General features: G+C 34.2%; 1 protein-coding gene and 1 pseudogene across 1 annotated transcript; one reads left to right on the top strand and one right to left on the bottom strand.

Moving 5' to 3' along the window:
• The window catches only part of LOC140851176 (cytochrome P450 79B1-like), a 46,282-nt pseudogene extending 40,108 nt beyond the window's left edge, over positions 1-6,174 (bottom strand).
• A 7,590-nt stretch (positions 6,175-13,764) lies between these two features.
• LOC140851175 (uncharacterized) lies at positions 13,765-14,520 on the top strand. Its single transcript, XM_073242756.1, has 3 exons — positions 13,765-14,050; positions 14,151-14,243; positions 14,404-14,520. Exons 1-3 carry the CDS (start codon positions 13,886-13,888, stop codon positions 14,518-14,520), a joined length of 375 nt encoding a protein of 124 aa, XP_073098857.1. The 5' UTR covers positions 13,765-13,885.
• Positions 14,521-18,049: the final 3,529 nt, after the last annotated feature.

Below are 18,049 nucleotides of genomic sequence, written 5' to 3'. Positions count from 1 at the left end.
ATCTGATCAAAGAATCTTGAGTATTTTCTAGTTTGCTTCTTTATATTGTATCTGAATTCTTTGAATTTTTCAAAGGTTTTAGATTTGTGTCTCATATATGTACCTATACTGTGAAAAGCTATCGATAAAAGTAACGAAGTAAAGATAACTATCCCTAACTTGCACATCAAATAGACTATCCACATCAATGTGTATCAGATCAAGTATCTCAGTGATCCTCACCCTATGTCCCATAAAAGATAATTTGGCTATTTATCCTTGAAGGCAGAATTTACAAACTGAAAATGACTCGAGAGTCGATGAGCCTAAAAACTCATACCATTCCTATTTGTTTATTCTATTCTCTCTAATATGACTAAATTTGGGATTCCACATATACTTTGGATTCATCTCATTTTTGGATCTCTTAGACTCTACGACACTCATTATCTACTCAGATATCGATATTGAGCAGACCCAACATAGCTTCTGAAGGTATATATCTTTTTTTTTTCTTTAGGCTCTCCAGGTATACAGGACAGTTCCTTTTTTGGCTTGCTCTTGAACTTATATTTCTTTCCAAACTTCTTCTTCTAAGTAGACATTCTCTTGAAAGTAGAAACCTACTTCATAGTGAGAACCCTACCCCTTGAACTCTTCAAGATCTCTTCGATAGTCATCAACATGTTCTATATTTTAATCAAATACAATCGATCTAATTCATGTGGTAGTTTACTATAAACTATCCATATGAATTGATAAAGGAATGCAAGATCAAATCCATTCATAATTTCTTGTGCATGGTCAGGCTTCTCAAGCTCATCCAAGTCCTTAATCATTGTCAAATAATGATCATGAACTGATTACCTTTTGATCAATTATCGGATGGTTTGATAACATAGGGATATCCTGATTATAATATAAACTTAATTCTTTTAGAGCCTAAAATTATTTTAGATTTCTGAATCAGTCTTTATAACTTATTTACTTAGTCAATTATTTTCTAATATATGAGCAAAAAGATTTGAAGCCGATATTTTATTCTATCAAAGAGTAGAGATTCTAGTTAGATATTCATACTTAATTTTAATATTTATTCTAAGATCTTTTAAAATAAATATACCTCCTACTATTTTTTCGAATCTCTTACCCTCCTCAGATAGAGAAACAAAAATTTTTTGCGACTAAGATTTCAAATAGGTACTACGGTCCCATTAATTAACACACCACCTCACCTAATAGTTATTGACAATATGTCAACTAATAGGTGGATAACTCTTATCCCATGCTTTTTAAGCAAATTGAAGTAGTTACCGGTTTCTAATTCTTGAAGTCTCATCTAACAGTAATTGACCTCATTCTTTAGTTAAGTCAGATCCATCGTTCATCATCGGATGTAAAATCATAATTGGGTCTCTCACCTAACAGTTATTGAGTCCAATCCTATCTCTACCTTAGAGCATCTCATGCTAGTAGAGTGGTTACATCTTCTCTGATGCAACTGAACTACTATATCTAGTCGAGAACAATCAACATCAGAAAGAGCCTGCACATTTATAATGATGGAAGAATGCTCGACTTAATATTTATGAGAAGATTTAATTTAGACCTTCTTAGGTTTCAATTATTTATTTACATCACGTGTAAATCCATAATTATATTGAATCTACTAGTGAGATCACATCTTGACTTATCAAGACCAGACTCATGGTGCAACATAATCATGATGAACTCAATACTAAACATCCCAAATTAGAATTTGGTAAAGTAAATTGGCCAGATAAGGGATGATCGGTTGGAGGCTCCTAATTAAGTAACCACCTTTCAAAGTACTTACCTTACATATCAATAGGTCAATCTATTCTAAATTGGGCATGACTTTTGACTCCTCACCATAGATTGGAAAATTGCAACCATCTAAAGTGTATTCATGATATAACCCTACTTAGAGAGTTTGTAGTGATTCATGAAGATCACTATACGTATCCATGAGAAACACATGCAGGACTATCATATAGTCTTTATGTTCATGCTAATTTCTTATGATGTTTTATATATCAATCTCTTTTCATCCTAGAATAATCATACCACATAACGACCCTCATTATGCCAGAGCAATCTTATATGATAATGATCTTAGATTGATTTATAAAATCTTATCTTATGTTCAATCAAATTACTCTAACTTGAAAACATTCATATCACCTTAGATCACATCAAGATGAGTCTCTATCTATGAATATCATCTTATATATAAACATATAATAAAGATAAAATTTAGATCTAACAAGATTCACATCACATGAAAATTAGGTACCGAATTTTGGATGCATGAATATAAGAAATCAGATTTTTAGATTTTAAAATAATTTTTAGATCTTGAAATCAATGCATGAACATAAAATAATATGAATTTCAGATTTAAAAATAGATTTTTAGATTATGAAATCCATCGTATAAATTTCAACCATTTAAATTTTTTAGATCTAAAAATAGATTTTTAGATTTTGAAATCCATCTCCTTTCCATAATCATTCATAATCTTAGATTTGAAAATAATTTTCTAATCTAAAATCTAATTTTAATCTTGCAATAATGAGATGGCTCTGATACCATTATTAGCAAACATCATCATATGGTGCGATATGCATGTAGAGATTTTAAAAAAAATTAAATATGCAAAGAAAAAAAAATTAAAAAAAAATTAATATTATTTTAGGACAACCATGTAACATAATGTATCAACATTATATTAGGACAATCTTATGTCAAAATGATGTTAAAATAAATCTCTAATTAGATCTAATCTAATCGAGTATGTATAGAGATTATATCTCAATATAAAGTCAGGCATCATCATATGTACAAGATTAAGATTGATGTAGAAATAAAAATTAGATTTTTATCTTTATATGAGTAGATCTTCACCACAATCTGATGATCTATGAATATTTTCAAGGTCCATTTGAAGTCGCACGTGTCTAACCTTTAAAGGTATCTATGCAAGATTGATCTGATCAGGAGATCCCGATCTCACCAGGATACTAGCTCTCTTGCAGAGATCGTTCTTTGGATTATCGAATCTTTTATCTCTTTTGATCTCTTCTCAATAAAATCAAAAAGATATGTAAGAGGATTAAGAAATCAAATCAAATCTGATTTCTTTTTTCGTTTCTCTTCTCAAGAGAAAGAAAAAAATCTTGAAAAGATAAGAGATCAAATCTCTTTTCTTTTCTTTCTGTCTAACTTTTGGACTGCATATGGAGGAGAAGGAGAGGAAGAAGGCATGTCCAACTCATAGACCATGAGAGAGAGGGTGTCCAACTCTTGGATGTGTGGAATAGAGAGAGGGAGAGAGAGGTTACCCATCCATCTCATGGATGTAGGAAGAGAGCAAAAGGGAGGAAGGATGAGGCATCCATCACATGGAGCACCCCCTTCATTTTTTTTTCTTCTCCTTTTGCGCTAACATACTCTCACGCATGTCCTCTTTCTCTCATGCTAACCACTGCTCAAATGCATAGAGGTGCCCCATCTTATCCCTTTTTAAACAAAGGATTAAGGTTTAGGTGGAGTTTGTTAAGAGTCCATCAAGAGAAGGACTCTTGGTGCCACCCCACTTCCATAAGTGAACCTTGCGCCATTTTTTTTTTGCACCAAACTTTCTCCATGCAAAAACTATTTTGGCATGAGAGCTTTGGGCATGAGGCTCTCTTGGGGCGTGGATAAGGGGAAAGAGTCCCAATATAATGGGACTCTAGTATCTTAACTCAATTTCAATTTGATTCGAATCCAATTCAAATCTAAATTGGGTCAAACTCAATTAGAAATTAAGTCTAAATCCTATTTGGACTAGAAAACCAAATAAATCAAATTCAATCAGATTAGATCTGATTTAATTTGATCCATATTTGATCAAATCAAATAATTAGCAATAATTACAACCAAGTCTTCCTATAACTTATTAACTCTTAGCAAGTCCTCCATGTAACTTTTACATATTAGTCCAATCATCAATTACATTGATAATTAGATTTTTTTGTGATTCAAAATTATAGTTCAACATCTCAATCAGTCAGAACATCTACTGTATGTGATCTCATAGGTTTTATTCTGTCTAGTAGTGAGATATATTTTGATCTCTATCAAAATATCATTGAAATTCTTTTCAATAGATTGAAATAATTTTAACTCATTAATTGAGAATTATTAACCATCAAAATAATTTTTGTTGATCCCACAATCTATCAGTGACGTCTAGCAGCATGTAGTGGCAACCCAGCATAATGAAAGTAATGAACCTTTAGGTATAGTTACTGTGTGATTCAGTTCTTCTATCATGAGTTTCGACTAGATGAAGGTCATGAAAAACTCATCAAAAATTTCAACATTAGTCATATGCAAGATTGGCTTGACTCAAATTTATTTATAATTTTTTATAAAAACTCTTTTTTAGTATTCATACTTACTTCGATCGAAGATTTTCTGAACTCAGTCTCGTGAATCGTATAGAACTTCTCCTTTTCTATTAAGATCGATAAATTTTATCTAGGTATACATCCTATTCCTACAATAAATCTACTATAGTGAACATCCACCTCAAGGCTCCATATAGTTAGAAGATTGAATTATGATGTAGTCAAACTACAACAACCTCATTGTGAACAGCTGAGACATCATAAGTCAAAGAAGCATTCATATTACTACAGCATCGAGAAAGTTACTGATGAGTGAGACATCAAAGTGACTTTTTGTGTTGGTCACGCTCAGTGCCTTTATTTTTCAATAAATATCTGCACTTTTACTCTAGTATCCCCACACTGTAGACTCGAGACTCGTCTATCCTAAGAAAATGATCCATGCATTAATCTAATCGGATCAATCATCATTTCAATGATCCATCGATCAGGAGTAGTTTGAAAATTAACCATCAATAACACATACATCAAATTCTCAACTCTTGAGAATATGTGTCATCATCTTATTAACTTCCTAGATGATTTATGGACACATACACTATATGAATGATAACTAACTATCCTAAATAATTAGATCAAGTATAAAATTATATCCTAAAAAGATTAATGTGTCAGTTCGATTGGCTTCTAGGGCATACATCTAATTAACAATCTTAACCTTCCAATTAAGCTTTTAAAAAAAATAGGATCCACCATCTTGCCTTCTTCAAATTTTGATAGCTTGACTCCATAATCAACGAGGATGCTTATTGACTTGCAATCTTTTATTTTAAATCTCTTTTGCATATGCTTATTGAGAAATAAAGGTGCCTCAATTGCTTTGCTTCTCTTTTAAGCCAAGGAAGTATGACATAAGTCCCAAATTTGTCATCTCGAACTCTTAGATCATAGCTTACTTGAGTTTTTCAAATATTTAAGGGTTACTCCTAAAAATAAGATCATCTACATTTAAAGAACTAAGCAACATATTTTCATTTTTCTTCTTCACATATAAGGCATAATCATATGGACATTGTATGAAATCATTAGCATTGAAATATACATCAATTCTATTATTTCATACTCTAGATACTTGTTTTAAGCCATAAAATACTTTCTTTAACTTCAAAACTTTTACTTCGTATCCTTCTGATTGATTCATATAGACCTCTTCTTCTAGAAATCCATTCAAGAAAATCGATTTGACATCCATTTGAAGAATTGACTATTTGAATTGTGCCGCAATAGAGATAAGAAATTTTATAGTTTTCATATGAGTAATCAGGGTGAATACTTTTTTATAGTCGATACTGACTTGTTGCTTGTAGCCTTTGACCACCAATATTGTTTTATACTTCTCTATATGTCCTTAACATTCTTCTTCTTCTTGTAAACCCATTCGACACCAATATATTTATGGCCTTCAAGGAGAGTAGTAAGTTTCTAGGTATCATTCTTTTCTATTACTTTGATCTCCTCATCCATGATGACTTTTCAAATCTTATTTTGTATTACTTCTTCAAAAGAAATATTTTCATTGTTAGCCAAAAGATAAATGAGATTAAGTTCGTCTGTTATCTCATATAGCTCTTGCAAACTCTTTATTTTTCTTTACATTGGACTATCATCCAAAGGAAGCACTACAAGAAAATAGGAATTTACCAACTTTTTTTTGCTGACGCTTTTGGAAAGCGTCGGCAGGTTGCGCTGACCTGCCGACACTTTTAAAAAGCGTCATTTTTTAACGATGCTTAAAAGCGTCGTAAAATTTGAGCACTGTTAACGCCGACACTTTTAGCAAAAGCGTCGTTAAATAAGGAAAATACCGACGCTTTTTATGTCATTATTTAACGATGCTAAAAAATATCGTTAGGTTCGTTTAATACCCCCCATCTCCAATGCCCTAATCCATCTACTGCCGCCCCTTTCCACCCATTCCTCCGCCAACCCCATCTCCGCCGCCGGCAGCGCAGCCGCCGTCCACACCGCACCGGCCCTCCTCCCCTCCCCCCTCCCGGCGATCGAACGGGCTTCCAGATTCAGTGCCCGGTTCACTGGTTCAGAGCAGCCCTACTGCCCCAATCTTCCCGTGCGCTCCCAAGCCGCCTTTTCGCCCTTGTCTCCCTCGCTCCCGTGGTCAGGTGAGATCTCTTCCTCCTCTTCTCTTCTTCTTAGGAGCTTTTAGAATCATGGACTCACACCGCTCTGCCATCCTTCTTCCCCCATCATCCCCGCCCCCAGCCCCTTCCCGTCCGTTAGCACAGCCACTGCCGCCACCGCTCCGCTGTAATCCCCCAAACCATGGCTCATGACACTGGCTGGTTCAACCCCTAGGCTTACCTCTACGTGAAGTACCAAACCTTGATTTAATTGGCTGCGTCTCGGTCTTCTCATCTGAGAGCCGTGCCCTGACAAGCTTGTGTTCGTTTCATCCATGAGCTCCCATGCCTCGCTGCTGGGTCATGGCCTCTCCAATGTAGTCCATGGCATGAAAACTACCCAACCTTGGTGTGGGCACGAAACCTGATGTTGATAGATCGGAGCTCAAAGATGGTACACTGGTGCCGCGGCCAGCATCATCTTCACTCGGCAAAGGAATTCAAGTGGTGTTTAGCACGAATAGAAAGACTTTCTTATTTTAGGGTGTTTTTGATGAATATATATTATTGCAACTGCTCTAGAATTTCATAATAACATGCCTGTTTTGCATTAATTTTTTGCTGATTGTTTTGGTGAATTAATCCGCAGAAAAACAGATGGAAATAAGAGATAGATGGGTATTCATTCAGAATATCTGGTTGCTTTGTGATTTTCTAGCCTAGTTGCTTATGAATTGGGAGATATGTGGTTGTGGTTGCTTTAAAATAAAGAAATATTTAATGTAATTGCTGATTTCTTCTGAAATTGTAGTTTGTTATTCGATGCAGTTGCCCTTTTTTGTGGGGGCTATTTTTCTCTATCAGTTTAGTATTATTATTATTTGAATTATTATTATTATTATTATTATTATTATTATTATTATTATGTTTCTGGTGTAGATTGAGTTACATTTGTTTTTTTTGTTTTTTGTTTTGTTTATGTTTTTGTTTTTTTTGCAACAGATCCGTCCCCATGATTCTGAAAGATGGCCTTCCTTTTCAATTTTTTGCTTAATTAAATACATCATTCTTCCTTCAATCTCAGTTTTGAAGGAACAAAGAAAAAAAAAGGTACAGGTAGTCCTCCTTTGGTTTTGAATTGCTCTTTTAGATAATGAAAATTATGACTCAACGATGACGCCTCCAGTAGAACCTAGCAAATGATGGGACAAGTAGTACCTCTCAATACCTAGAAAATGAAACCTCCACCAAATCGATTGGTGTGGGTAATTATTCAGTTTATTAGCTTAACCTTGAAAAGCAGTGTTTTCAAGGGGGGAATAAGGAAAAATCAAGAAAAATCCCCATTGTTCTAGTAACATCTTGTCCCTTGAAAAATTTGTGTACAAAGTTTCACCACCTAGTTTTGTGGTTCCCTTGTCACTAATTTGGAAGTAATGCAGTTTTATGATAGTGATACTTGAACTTGTGCTTTGTCATTTGGATCATTATTCATCTATAAAATCTAAAATTTAGATATTGGATGTGCCAAATAAAACTTCTATATCCTATGGAAGAGAAGTTAGGAATTCAAGTATGAAATTGAGTAAATCTGTGGCTGCAAATGGGTTGGATCAGACCCGGGCATGGTTGACCTCAATTTAACCCAATTTCATTCTTAGGTCTTGATTTTGACCCAGACCGAAACCATTCGTTGATCACAATAGGTCTGATTGAGTATATGGAAATAATTTTAGACCTCACAGATCATTCGAGTTGGGTTGGACTGAAGTATGATATCTAGGTTAGGATTAGATAAAATCGGTCTATAGTTCAAGTCAAATATTTAGCTATTATCTATAAATAAAAAATAATAATAATTAAAATTAAATATTAAATATGGATTTTTTTTAAAATTTGATCCCAAAAAATGATCATCCTTAAGGTACAACTTCACATATTATAATTTTTCAAAATAGGTATTGATATACTTTATATTTAACATAATTAAAAAACTTTTGTGATCAATGTACCAAACTTTTCTTAACATTCTATATTTTCAATTTCTTTAAAGATTCTTTAAACATTCTATATAGTACAATTAATTAAGGTTGTGCTACATGGTTGATGAATGGATAATTTCATAGTTTCATGAATCCTGATTGATTGCTTATCTGACATGTGGCGCTCGTTATGTGGCTGGATCCTGATATCGTGTGGCCTACGTTATCCTTATCTTCGTGACTGATGAAGACTAAGCATCTGGATTAAGCTGGGCCAAGTTTCTTTATCCACTACTCTCCAAGTTAATATCAGGTATTAAATCAAGTTAATTATGAATTAATTTTAAAAAAAATTGTATTGCATAGAAACATAGACCCATCTTTTGATTAATGTACATATTCTATTGTATCCGTATATTTATTTATTTTTGTACGGGTAAAAGAATTATGTACATTGATCAATTGATTGTCCAGTATGGACAGTTTGGAAAATGTGAGTAATTCTATAGGTCATTACCATAATCAAATGGTATGCTGAGGGTTTGGAATAAATTTTGGATGGTATTTTTCTTTTGTTCTTCCTATACGGAAGAACTAAGGGGAAATACTGCCGAAATTTTTTTTGGCTCTTGTTGCATATCATTTGATTTTTGTAATTGACCTATAGAATTAATACATTTTCTGAATGGGATAGGACCTTCTTTACCTATTAGTTGATGATAGCAAGCATTTACTATGTAAACTTTATCTAGCTGTTATTTTTTTGAATTTTATAAAATGACTGATATTTTTTACTCATTGCATTAATATAGATTGTATAATTTTTTTTATTTTTAGATAAATTGCAAGTTCGGTCATTTTTATCCTACAATGGACAAAAGTTGGATAAATAAACCAAGGAATAGTAAAGAATATTTAGATGGAGTTCATGACTTCATTAAATTTGGTATGGAGAAAAGTAGTTTGAATGGAAAAATTTTATGTCCATGTCGGAAATGTGTAAATAGTTCTTCTTTAGATCCACAAAATGTTGAAGAATATTTGGTATGGAATGGTTTTTTAAGAGGTTATACCGACTGGATTTTTCATGGAGAATCTATGTTGCCATCATCATGTAACCAACCCTTGACTCATTTTGGATCCACTAGCCTACAAGACAATTCTGCAAGAGATGATGATATAAGGGGTTTGATCACAGATGCTTTTGGATTTGGTGTTCAAAATTTAAGAGAATCCAGTAATATACAAGAAACAGTTGGGATGTTTGATGGATGTACGCATACGGAACGTATGCATGTTGAGGAGCCTATACATACATCTAATGATGAGACAGCTCGTTATCACACCTTAATGAAAGATGCAGACGAAGAATTATATCCGGGTTGTACGAAATTTTTTAAGATTTCTTTTCTTGTACATTTATTTCATATAAAATATTTGAATGGATGGTCTGAAAAGAGTTTTACCATGCTGCTCAAGTTATTAAAGGATGCATTTCCAGAAAGCACTCGTTTACCACCATCGTATTATGAAGCCAAGAAAGTAGTAAAGGAATTGGATCTTGGATACGAAAAGATTCATAGTTGTCCGAAAGATTGTATGTTATATCGGGGTGAAAATGCTAATCAAGAGTCATACAACGTATGTGGATCTTCAAGATGGATAACACAAAAAGAAGATCGAGACGATGTACTGAATGAATTGGATGCAACGTGGAGTAAAAAGAAACCGGCCAAGGTATTGCGTTACTTTCCTCTTATACCTAGATTGAAAAGGATTTATGCATCATCAAAAACAGCTTCATCAATGAGATGGCATGATGAAGGACGTACAAAGGATGGAATGTTGAGACATCCAGCAGATAGTCTTCAATGGAAAGTATTTGATGATAGGCATCCTGATTTTGTCTCTGATGTTCGCAGTATTAGGTTTGGCTTAGCTTCTGATGGCTTCAATCCATTTCGAACCCTGAGTTCTACCTACAGCACTTGGCCAGTCGTTTTGATACCTTACAATTTGCCACCGTGGATGTGCATGAAACAATCATCACTTATCTTGTCAATGGTTATTGCAGGAGATAAGGGTCCAGGCAATGATATTGATATTTTTCTACAGCCTTTGATAGAGGAATTGAAACAGTTGTGGGAGGGTGTTGATGCATTTGATGCTTCCAACGGCCAAACATTTAAACTACGGGCATCTTTGTTTTGGACTATTAATGATTTTCCAGCATATGCCAATTTATCTGGCTGGAGTACAAAGGGACAGGTCGCATGTCCTTGTTGTGGAGATTCAACACATTCAATTTGGTTAAAACATGGAGGTAAATTTTGTTACATGGGACATCGTCGATGGTTGGAAGTAAATCATCCGTTTCGATTTCAGAAAGATTTGTTTGATGGTACTATAGAATTGGGATGTGCCCCTATTCCACCTTCTGGAACTGATGTTCATAGACAAATGGATGGCATCAATTACAGCTATGGTAAGCACTCAAAGTCCTCTAAAAAAAGAGGAAGGGATGATGTTGAAAGCTCAGTGCACGAAGGGTTACCAGAGGAAGTCAGTATCAGTACTATAGATGCAGAGGTGTTTCAAGATCCAGACAATTATTTCGAGGATAAAAATGAGGAAGACACACAGATAACATCTACACAACAGCCCAGTAAATATTTATGAAAAAAATGAAGTATCTTTTTTGACTTACCTTATTGGAAACATAATCTTATTCGGCACAATCTTGATGTCATGCATATAGAGAAGAATGTTTGTGATAATTTACTTGGAACATTTTTAAATCTTGATGGAAAGAGCAAAGATAACATGAAGGCACATCTTGATTTAAAAGAAATGGATATCCGACAGGAACTTCATCCTAAAATGCTTGCTAATGATAGAATTTATGTGCCTCCTGCATGTTACACAATGTCTGCTCGAGAAAAGGATAATTTTTTGAGAGTTTTGAAAAGTATCAAGGTACCTGATGGATATGCATCAAATATTTCACGATGTGTGCATCTAAAGGATCGAAAACTTTTAAATCTTAAAAGTCATGATGGTCACATATTGATGCAAGATATTTTTCCAATAGCTTTAAGATCGTCATTGCCGAAATAAGTTGTTACAATTGTACTTCGATTATCGTCATTCTTTAAGGCATTATGTTCCAAAGTTATTGATCCTCGAGAACTTGATCAGTTAGAATCCGATATTGCAATTACACTTTGCCAGATGGAAAAGATTTTTTCTCCTGGATTTTTTACTATTATGGTACATCTGCTCATTCACCTAGCTTCAGAAGTTAAAGTTGGTGAATCGGTACATTATAGATGGATGTATCCTATTGAGAGGTATTATTGCAAACCTTAAATCTTTTAATAATTTTATTAGAAACAACAGCATACTGATATTTTAATAAATATTTAATTCTTGAAGGTATCTTATGCGTCTTAAAGATTATGTGCGAAATAGAGCCTATCCCGAAGGCTCGATTGCTGAAGCATATATTGCGGATGAATGTTTGACATTTTGTTCAAGATATCTTCAAGGTGTAGAGACTATTTTTAGTCGACCTCAACGGCATAATGACTTTGTGGAGAATGCAAAACTGTATAAGTTCTTAACTGCTGGAAAATTCTTGGGAAGAGCTGAAAGTATTGTACTTGATCAAAAATCCTTAGCACAAGCACATCGTTATGTGTTACTTCATAGTGACATAATATCTGACCATCGCAGGTTAGTATATTTAAGGAATGACATCAAAATTTAAATTTTATATTAGATATAATGTTCTAAATGATATATTTATATTTTATGCAGTAAATTTTTAATTTATCAGAGACGAGCCAATCATAACATTCATCCTAATGCAAGGATTGAACAGCGATGGTTGGTCGAGTTATTCCCTATGTGGCTTTCGAATCAGGTGTGATTTATATTTAATTATGGGATATATTAATTTTTGATACATATTTAATATCAGATAACTCAACTGCACTTCGTCATATCATTTTTTGTTAGGTATCAAAGATGATGGAGATAAATAATTCAGATAAACTAATAGCTCTTGCTCGAGGACCTAACAAGATTGTGAATAGATATAACGGTTTCATAATTAATGACTTTAAATTTCATACTAGAGAACGGAAGAAATTTAGAAAACCACAGAATAGCGGTGTTATGGTGGAAGTGGATGGAAAATCCTATTATGGTGCACTTAAAGATATCTATGAGTTGGATTATTATGAAAAATTTAAAGTAGTACTGTTTAGATGTGATTGGATAGACATAAACTCACCAAGGAGTTTGAAACAAGATGCAAATGGATTTACACTTATAAATTTTTCAAGGTTGATACACACTGGTGTGTTATTGAAGGATGACCCATTCATTTTTTTATCTCAAGCTCGTCAAGTATTTTATGTACAAGACGCAAAAGATAAAGATTGATTTACTGTCATCAAAACAAAACCTAGAGACTTATATGATATGAGAAACCAAGTGGAGGATGATGACGATGACACTTATACACAATGTATGCCCTACAATTTTGTGACAGCTGATGATTTAAATGCTACGACGACGTTGGTTAGAACAGAATTTGAAAGAAATACTACTGCTTGATTGTTACTGATAATAATTATTTATGATGTATATATTTTGCATTAATTATTGTGTTATTTTACTTTATATATTAACTGATTCTACCTTTTATTTATATAAATGCTAGGTGACATCATGCATCGCAGGGGACGATATGCTGGTGTGCAGTTCCAGTTTTCACAGACAGAAGTCGGTACGTCTTCTTCAGCACAGCAGCCTGAGGCCAGTTCAGCTGCACAGCATTCTGAGCCCTGTCCTTCATCATCAGCACAGCACGATCCTCCTGTTCATCAGCCAGATGATGAGATACACGTGCAGGGTATATATTGTCTTTCATGTAATTTTATTTTTATTTTATTTTATGTATATTTATGATATAGTTACTTTTATGTATTTTTTGCAGACGGATCTGGAAGAGTACGCCCCAGACGTGGACCCACAGTAGTACGAGATGTGTGGCAGATGCGTGAGGGCGAGAGGATTGTTGTGGAGTGCAATCAGCTAGGTCAGCCAATTAAGAAAGCTGCCTGCTTATTGACTTCATTTTTGGGGACTGTTGCTCGGAGGCCTCAGCTATGTCCGTTGGGCTATGCAAAATGGAATGACATGCTTCCAACGCACAAAGCTGAGCTCCTCCGAGTTATAGAGGTAATGAATTGATGTTCATACTGTATATTAATTGTTAATCATTTATATAATTTATTTCATTTAACTTTTTTTTTTATAGAGCAAGTTTGTTCTCCCTCCATCCACTCATGATTTTGTAATGAAGTCTCTCAACCGCAAATGGAAAGAATATAGAGCACAATTGAAGAAGGACTATATGAGACAGGGTATGACAGAGGAGGAGGTTGCTAGGAATTGTCCTCCTGATGTACCCCCTCATCAGTGGATGGAGTTGGTTCATTATTGGTTCTCCGAGAGGGCACAGGTATTTATCTGCTTATTATCTTTTTTTCTAAATATTTTATAAAAATATTAATTTTTATTATATATTATACATATAACAAGTTCTTTACTTTATTTTACAGACTTATTCTGCTATTGGTAGAGCTGCACGAGCAGCTCAGTCTGTTCCTCATACATCGGGGTCGAAGAGTTATGCACGACTCCGACAGGAGTTTGTATGTTCCTTAAACTTTCATAATTAACTTTTAATTTTTATGTTGAAATATTTATATAACTAATATCATTATGTATCGTGGATCATGTCTATATCATGATACTCATATATTTTTTTAAATTATTATAACTGTTTGCTTAAAATTAAAATTATTTGTGTAGGTGGATGAGCATGGGAGGGAACCCGGACAAGTGAAGTTTTACCGGATGACTCATACTCATCAGGATGGTACTTTTGTTCGAGATGAGTCGAGAAATTTATATGTACGGCATTATTAATATTCTATTTTTTTCAATGATTTAAATTTAATTTTGTTAGCTATTAATGTATAACTCTTGTTTTCAAAATAAATACAGGAGAGGGCTACATCTCTCATTGTGGAGCGTGACGACGAGTCCGCAGCATCTACGCAGCAGAGCCGTATCGAGGCCGAGGTGTTCACAGAGTTGATGGGACCAGAGCGCTATGGCCGAGTGAGGGGTTATGGAGTAGGAGTCACCCCCACTCAGTTATCTGAGGTTAGTAGATATACGCAGCATGCTGCAGCAGATGCTCAGGATTCACGCGTTCGCAGACTCGAGGCAGAGATACAGGAGATTAGATAGAGTCGTGCCGTTGAGATGGAGGAGATGCGACAGAGCCGTGCCGAGATGCAGGCCATGAGGGGACAGATTGATCGGCTTACATCTTTATTAGAGATGTATGGTCCATCTCAGGTAAACACATATTATTAAATATATATTTTTATATTAATTTAATAATTTATATATTTTTATTTATAGATATACAAATCATGCTTTTGATATGTTTCTTGTAGGCTCCTGGCACATCAGGCATCCATCGAGACAGCGGCACGTCACGTGGAGACAACGATGACCATCCTCCTGCAGATTGATATTATTTTATTTTTATTGTATTCTTATATTTATTTATATTACTCTTGATTGTAATGGATGATCAGTACTTTATTTTTATTTATATAAAATAATATCTTTTGGTTTGGTTAAATTTGCTATTTAAGTTTGCTTTTGGTGTGAATGGTGGTGATTGTATAGGTGTGAATGATGGTGATTGTACAGGTTTATGTTAGAATAATTGATATAATTTTGTACAGGAATGTATGTATTATTTTTTTTTGGAATATAAAACCTGTATTTTTTTTTCTCTTAAAACCTTTAACGATGCTTATAAACGTCGTTAAAATAAATTTAACGACGCTTATAAGTGTCGTTAAAGACAAAAAAGTCGACGCTTTGAAAAGCATCTTGGTAGAGTGCGGGTCGCGGAGTCATTAACGATGCTAAAAAGCGCCGTTAAATGTGGTTTTAACGACGCTTTAAAGCGTCGTTAGAAATGCATTTAACGATGCTTAAAAGCATCGTTAAAACAAACTTAACGACGCTTATAAGCGTCGCAAAAAACCTAACAGCCGATGCTTCAAAAAGCGTCTTAGTAGAGTGGCGGACGCGTTGTCATTAACGATGCTAAAAAGCGCCGTTAAAAGTTAATTTTACGATGCTTTAAAGCGTCGTTAAAAAATAACGACGCTTTTAAAAAGCGTCGGCGCTTTCCGTCTCCACTCTTACATAGGCGACGCTTTGGCGACGCTTTTTGAAGCATCGTAAAGGATATTGGCGACGCTTATTAGCGTCGTAAAATAACCTTAATAGCGTCGTTAATGACCATTTTCACCGTAGTGAAGTAATACTCTTGAATATGAAGATGAAGGTGTTGAAGAAACTTTAAAATTCACCTTTGATTCCTTCTCTTCTTCTTCTTCTTTCTTTTTATGAAATAGCTTTACTTGATTACAAACTCCACATACCATCTTCATAGAACTCCACATCTGTACTAACATGAATCTTTTTAGTTTTTGGATCAAAAAGCTTGAAAACCTAGATCGAGCATCATAGCTAATAAAAATAAACTTTTTGCTCTTGTCTTTAAACTTTATTCTTCTTTGGTCTAGGATATGAGCATAAACGATACTCCCGAAAACCTTCAAATGAAAGATATTAAGTTGTCTTCCACTCTCTGCCTCTTGTGGAGTTATGTGATTCTCGAGACTTTTGTTAGGACATTGATTGAGCAAGTAGACTGCATAGTTTATGGCCTCTATCTAAATTTCCTTCAGCATGTTCTTCATCTTAAGCATGCTTCGAACTCTATCAAGAATAGTCCGATTCTTTCTCTCCACCATGTCATTTTGTTGAGGGAATGAGGTATTGTCAAGAGTCACTAGATGCCATACTCCTCATAAAAGTATTCAAACTCTTTGAATGTGAATTCACCTTCACAATCGGATTGCAAGGCTTTGATGTAGTAGCTATATTCTTTTCCACCATTGCTTTGAACTTTTTAAATATAGAAAATGCTTCTAACTTTTTTTCAAAATATACACTCAAGTTTTTCTGCAAAAATTATTAATAAATTTTAGAAAATAACGATGCTCTCCAAAGGATGTTGAAGATATTGATCTACATATATTGGTGTGGATGAGTTTAAGTGGCTTCTTTGTATAATAAGAAGCTTCTTTGAGAAAGTTCTTTCTTAGTTGCTTGCTAAAAATACATCTTTCATAAAATTATTTTGGAAAATCAATATGCGATAAGCCGTTCATCATCTTCTTACTTGATAGTTATTTGAGACCACCAAAGTAAAGATGCCTAAACCTCAAGTGCCAAAGACATGAACTGTTCTTCACACTTGCATTTAAACATTTAGCATTGACATGTTTGATATGAAGCATGAATATTCTATTTTTTATCATTTCAACATGGGCTATCAAATTATTCTTTTGATCTCACAAAACTAGACTTCTATTTTTCATATACACACTATATCCTTTCTCCAAAAGTTGCCCCCAAACTCAAAATACTATTCTTTATCTCTAGTATGTAATAAACTTTAGAGATAAATTTATGATTTCTATCTTTTAATTGAAGAGAGATTTTACCTTTATCCTTCACATCTACTTGAAAGGAGTTACCAAAAGATACATACCTATTCATCGATTTATCCAATTCTATAAATGTGTTCTTATAACCACACGTGATTGTTTGCACCGATATCCAAGTACCACATATTTTGCTCACCGATATCATCTTCTTTGCAAGCTAGCAACAAGACATCATCATTATTTTCTTTATATAATGAGCCTTTTCTTCAACTTGGTTAGCATATTTATACCAATAATTTGAAGCATAATGACCAAGTTCTTTGCAAAAGAAATAATGAATTTTGGAATTGTCATACCTTTGGCCTCTAGATGAGTCTCCTTATCCACACCCACATTTTGGACTTTGACTTATCTCCTCTTTGTTATTATAGCTTCCATGTCCATAGCCTCATTCACGACCTCTCCACTGGCCATGGCCTCGTTCTCAACCTCTTTGACTTTTTTTATTCTTGGAGTCTTCTTTTCCCTCTTTCAAAGTGAACTTAGATTGAAGAGCTTGCTCTAAAGGCTCTTGCTTCTTCTTGTTAAGCTTTTATTCATGGGGTTGAAAGGAATCCATGCGTTCATCAATTGTCATGACCTCCAAGTCTTTCGATTCTCTGATAGTGACTACGATGTGGTTAAATTTAGCATCCAATGAGCGTAGATGAATTTTTCCTTCAAGGTCTCATTGTTCCTTCTTAATTGGTTGATGACGATTAAGACTCTTATAAAGAAATCCAAGATAGATTTGGACTCCTTTATTTATAGGGCTTCAAATTTGCCCCTAAGAGTTTGAAGGCAAATTTTTTTTACTTTCTCTTCTTCTTTATATGTATTTTGGAGAATCTCTCACATTTCTTTGGAGG

The sequence above is a fragment of the Elaeis guineensis genome, chromosome 8 (assembly GCF_000442705.2).
Source record: "Elaeis guineensis isolate ETL-2024a chromosome 8, EG11, whole genome shotgun sequence".
In the NCBI taxonomy this organism is placed as follows: domain Eukaryota; kingdom Viridiplantae; phylum Streptophyta; class Magnoliopsida; order Arecales; family Arecaceae; genus Elaeis; species Elaeis guineensis.
Note: the sequence above shows the minus strand (reverse complement) of the source record. Positions and strands in the feature narration are given on the sequence as shown.